The sequence below is a fragment of the Polypterus senegalus genome, chromosome 8, assembly GCF_016835505.1.
Source record: "Polypterus senegalus isolate Bchr_013 chromosome 8, ASM1683550v1, whole genome shotgun sequence".
NCBI classification, from domain to species: Eukaryota; Metazoa; Chordata; class Cladistia; order Polypteriformes; family Polypteridae; genus Polypterus; species Polypterus senegalus.
The window spans coordinates 23,063,864-23,068,199 of record NC_053161.1 but is presented as its reverse complement, the minus strand read 5'-3'; the positions used below and the strand labels follow the sequence as shown (position 1 = coordinate 23,068,199).

General features: G+C 40.2%; 1 protein-coding gene across 1 annotated transcript; it reads right to left on the bottom strand.

Moving 5' to 3' along the window:
• Positions 1 to 1,885: 1,885 nt before the first annotated feature.
• LOC120533676 (E3 SUMO-protein ligase ZBED1-like) lies at positions 1,886 to 3,737 on the bottom strand. The gene is made up of 2 exons (XM_039760571.1): positions 2,457 to 3,737; positions 1,886 to 2,341 (listed from the first exon to the last, which is right to left on the bottom strand). The coding sequence occupies exons 1-2, from the start codon at positions 3,735 to 3,737 to the stop codon at positions 1,886 to 1,888; spliced, it is 1,737 nt and encodes a 578-aa protein (XP_039616505.1).
• Between the last annotated feature and the right edge of the window lie 599 nt (positions 3,738 to 4,336).

The following is a 4,336-nucleotide window of genomic DNA, read 5'->3' as shown; positions in this document are numbered from 1 at the left end:
AGGATACTAGATCAGGAATGGGGAATAAATAATGAAGAATTGCTGAAGATGCCCTACTACAAACTCAATTGTTTTCAATTATTATTTTCAAATAAGCTCTCTTTATTATTTCCTTCCTTTTGTAATTTAATAAATACTCCATTTTTTATATTTAGGGACTTTCTTTGGCATTAGGAGAGATGCTTATGGGAGCGCTTCCCTTTCAGACAATTTGATATTCAAATGTTGCTTATTCTGTTTTGCTTAATTAGGTATTGTGTAGTTATATAACTTATAAGCTGTTCACATCAAAAAACCAAGGTAACAAAAAAAATAATTTAAAACTGACCATTCTTCTAATTCATCAGTTTGTATTTTTTCACAGTAAAACATACATTCAAACATTCCACCAGTTATAAAGAAGAAATTAAGTCACAGTCAATCAAATAAAAAAAAAAGTTTTTACCTTTTAACTAGCAGATGTATGCTCTTCCATATTCTATTTTTAAAACTAGCTGCTTTTAGCTTTGGCTAACTAAATGATAGCTATTTGTTTATCAAGTCTTTTTAGTACTGTTTTGCACAATTCAGTTACTTCATTCAAAACATTTTTCCGTCTTGCCAAAGGCAATATGATATTTTTTCATTTTTCCAATTTTGTTTCTGAGCTTGATCACTATTTTTCTGATTGTCATCCAAAAAGATGTCATAATTTTTGTCAAGACTCTTATCAAACAACAGAATGCCAAGCAAGCCATCTGTCTTCATTCTAAATAAATGTACATTCAATCTTGGCAAGTTCTTATAAGTCTACTTTATACCCAATGAAAATGTGCCCATAGTCACTGTATCTTATATATTTAAACCAGAAGTTTCCATGTATCATTTCGATATTTTCAGATGCTACTTAATGATTAATTGTTAAAAGAAAGCCAAGCTTTATAATGCTTTCCAAGCAGGTTGGGTTTGGCCATAGGGACTGGCAGGAATTTTCCTGGTGGGCCAGCAACTGCTATGGGCCATTGCACTGTATAATATAAGATAAAAAAGCATGGCTTTGTAGGGCTACTAGATCATCATGTTCCTTCCAACTTAAAACTTCAGATGACTTAACGGAACAACATGGGTGAAAAAAAGTGAGGAGCAAAACATAACGGTTCAAAAGACTGTAGTTAAATGCATGATAATGTACAAAAATTAATCTGTTCACCCCCAGCATTTTCATCTGCCTATATGCCTACTAGTACTAATGAGGTGGAGCAGGAGCAGAGTCCCTAACCAAAGACAGGTGCAAGCGCTAAGTGTGGACTGTGGGGATTCTGAAAGTAATCAAAAGTAAAGTGATAAAAGAAGAAGATAGCTTTCATTTACTTACACTTAGCAATGTCATCCATAGGATTTAAACTTTTTCCACACGACCATCCTCACCAAACTTCTTCAAGTGCAGCTCTAGGCAAGACCGTTTCCTTAAAAACGGCTAGAACATTACACTGTTAGCAAACGCACATCCTCTTTTATCTGTGTTTAATAGGGATGTAACGGTATCAAAACTTCACGGTACGGTAATACCTCGGTATGAATGGCACAGTACGGTATTTATTGAATCATTTACAGGAAAAACAAAACTAATGAAGAGACTTGAAAAAAAGTGCCAGAAGCGTTTATTAAACAGTTTACATGAACACTGAACATATCAATGGCATACAAATTAGCCACCTATCTGTAAACATTGAAACAGGAACTTCAATTTTTCAATTTTAATAACAAAAAATTATTAAACCATGTAAAAAAATAAAGTTTCAATTTAGTATTCTTGAAAAATAAAAATAGCAGCCTACATATTGCAGCTGGCCCATGTGCTGAATGAGTATTTGAGAACACTCACCTCATTCACTCACACACTCACTTATTCAGACAGAGACAGATTTTTTTTAAGGAAAATTAGCATATCAACATTATCTGGTGAAAGCTGGGATCTCTGGGCATTTACAACGTCCCCTGCAACAGAAAAAACCCTCTCACTTGGGACTGAGGTTGCTGGGACAGAGAGATATGACTTGGCCAAGGTTGACAGCAGTGGGTACAGTTGTGCATTGTCTTTCCACCACTTGAGAGGACAAGCCATGTGTGAGATAGGGGTCTCTTTGCGGTACACGTCAATGTCTGCATCAATCTGAGCAGTGTGCTGTGTTCTGCTGTCCCCTTGACTAAAAGAATCTCCAAGGAGATCTTCAAGAGCAGTCTTTTTGGATGGAGGAGAGACACCTCCCACAACATGTGCTTTTTGTGGCAGGTCAGTTTTTGAGTGTCCAGCTACATGTTCATGGCTGCCTGGTGCTGCACCGTCCTCTTCACTAGGGTTCTGCAGAAGCAAGCAGAGGTACAAAAATTTTAAATGTTAGACACGCACACATAATTTTTGTAAATATTGGGAACTCTAAAAAAGTCACACACACAAAGTATTTTTAAGCAAATACCTGGTTCTGCATCTGTGTTGCTTTTAACTTGAGCCTGTTGAAAATTTCATCCCTTTCGCTGTTATCCAGATGGGGGAGGGCCCAGAACCGGGGGTCCAACGCACTGCTCTCATACAGAAACTCTGCTTGCTCCCCTTGGTAATGGTCTGCCAAATCATTCAGTATTGCTGCCTTCATTTGAGAGATGGTGTTTGAGTCTACATCGCACAGTGCCATGCTCACTTGAATCATGTGTTTGAGAGGCATGATAAGAGAGATTGTTGGTCGAGATTCGTCGCACAGCACAGTGGTTGCTTTTTTCAAGGGTGTGAGCAGTTTAACGATCTCCTCAGCATCTGCGATGTCAGCTGCGTCTAGAGTGTCTATTTCAAGTGCATTGCTCCTGACTTCAGAACTCAGTAGGGCTGCAGCAATTGCCTGTTGTTGCTCCAGGTAGCGCTCAATCATGTCAAGTGAGCTGTTCCACCTAGTTACTACATCCATTATCAGTTTATGTACTGGCAGGTTTAACATTTGCTGCTTGGAGGTCAGCACAGCTGTTGCAGTTGAACTGCGGTGAAAAAATGCTGCTACACGCCTCACTCTGCCAAGCAGACGACTGACACGGTTTACCTTCAAACCTGCCTGGGACGCAAGATTTAAGGTGTGAGCAAAACACTTTACATGTGGGGACAGACCAGCCTCATTCACCGCTACACCCATGTTTCTTGCATTGTCAGTAACCACAGCAATGCCCTGGTGATTGTTGTTGTAAATCATGTCAAGCTCCCACTCTGAAACAGCGGATTTTAACACCTTGTCTATGTTGTGTCCAGTGTGTGACTCAAAGAGTACCCGTGTCTGTAGGACAAAAGTTTTTATCTCCCATTCACTTGTCATAGCACTTGCTGTGATGGTAACATAGCTCTGAGTAGCTCGTGAAGTCCACCCATCTGTGGTGATTGAGATGCACTCTGCTTGCTTGATGCTCTGTGCAACTTTCGCCCTTGTCTCTTTGTAAAGAGCTGGTAAAATAGTTTGACTATCCCGCGACGGGATTTTATACTTTGGCTCCAGCATGTTTACTAACCTCTTAAAACCTTCATTATCCACCACCGAAAAGGGCCGTAGGCCTTTGGCTATATATTCACCAATGCCTCTTGTGATTTCTTGTGCTCTCGCACTGTTGTGGGGGAGTGAGGCTGTAAACGCTTCTTTTATAGTCTTTTGGCCCGACTGGATTTTGCTCCTCGTATCTTCACGTAACTTTTCGGGGTGATGATTTAACAAATGGCTCCTCATGTTAGTCGTATTCCCCGACTTGTATTTCACCACAGTCTGGCAGTGCCTGCATACCGTATTTTCTTTGTCTGTCACCTTTTCTCCTTTCTCGTTTCTTTTCAGAGAAAAACCTTAATGCTTCCACACATTAAAACCCGCTTTAGGTTCGACCATTTCCATCTCTTTTCCTTCGCCGCTACTAGCAGCACTCGCCATTTCCGCATTACTGGATCTGTAGCGACAACAGACCGCAAAAGATGATGGCCACGCCTGGGCTGATGGGAATTGTAGTTCCCGCTACCTGCCGTTCGCTCCATTCGCCTGAGCAAACTTTTCTCAGAAGACCTATCGTTTTATTGAGTCATGCGACTACGATAGTATTGAAAAAATTTGCTATTGCGGTACGACGGTATATACAATACCTTTACATCCCTAGTGTTTAACATTTTTATTTTTGACTGTTTTTGATAACAAAATTAAGCAAGAACACCTTAGGAAAGAAGAGTACATACAGTTTGTCTGGACACTTATGGACAACTCACAGTGCTGCAGTACAGTGTAGGGCCATTAAGCCGTGGTGATTGGGGTCCAAACTGCTTAACCGCGGCTTAGGTGGTCCG

Bases quoted from the DNA above. Each gene is read 5' to 3' on its own strand.
- LOC120533676 (XM_039760571.1), bottom strand. From the start codon at position 3,737: ATGAGGAGCCATTTGTTAAATCATCACCCCGAAAAGTTACGTGAAGAT. The intron at 2,342-2,456 runs GTATTTGCTTAA...TTGCTTCTGCAG, and splicing joins CAACACAGATGCAGAACCAG to AACCCTAGTGAAGAGGACGG.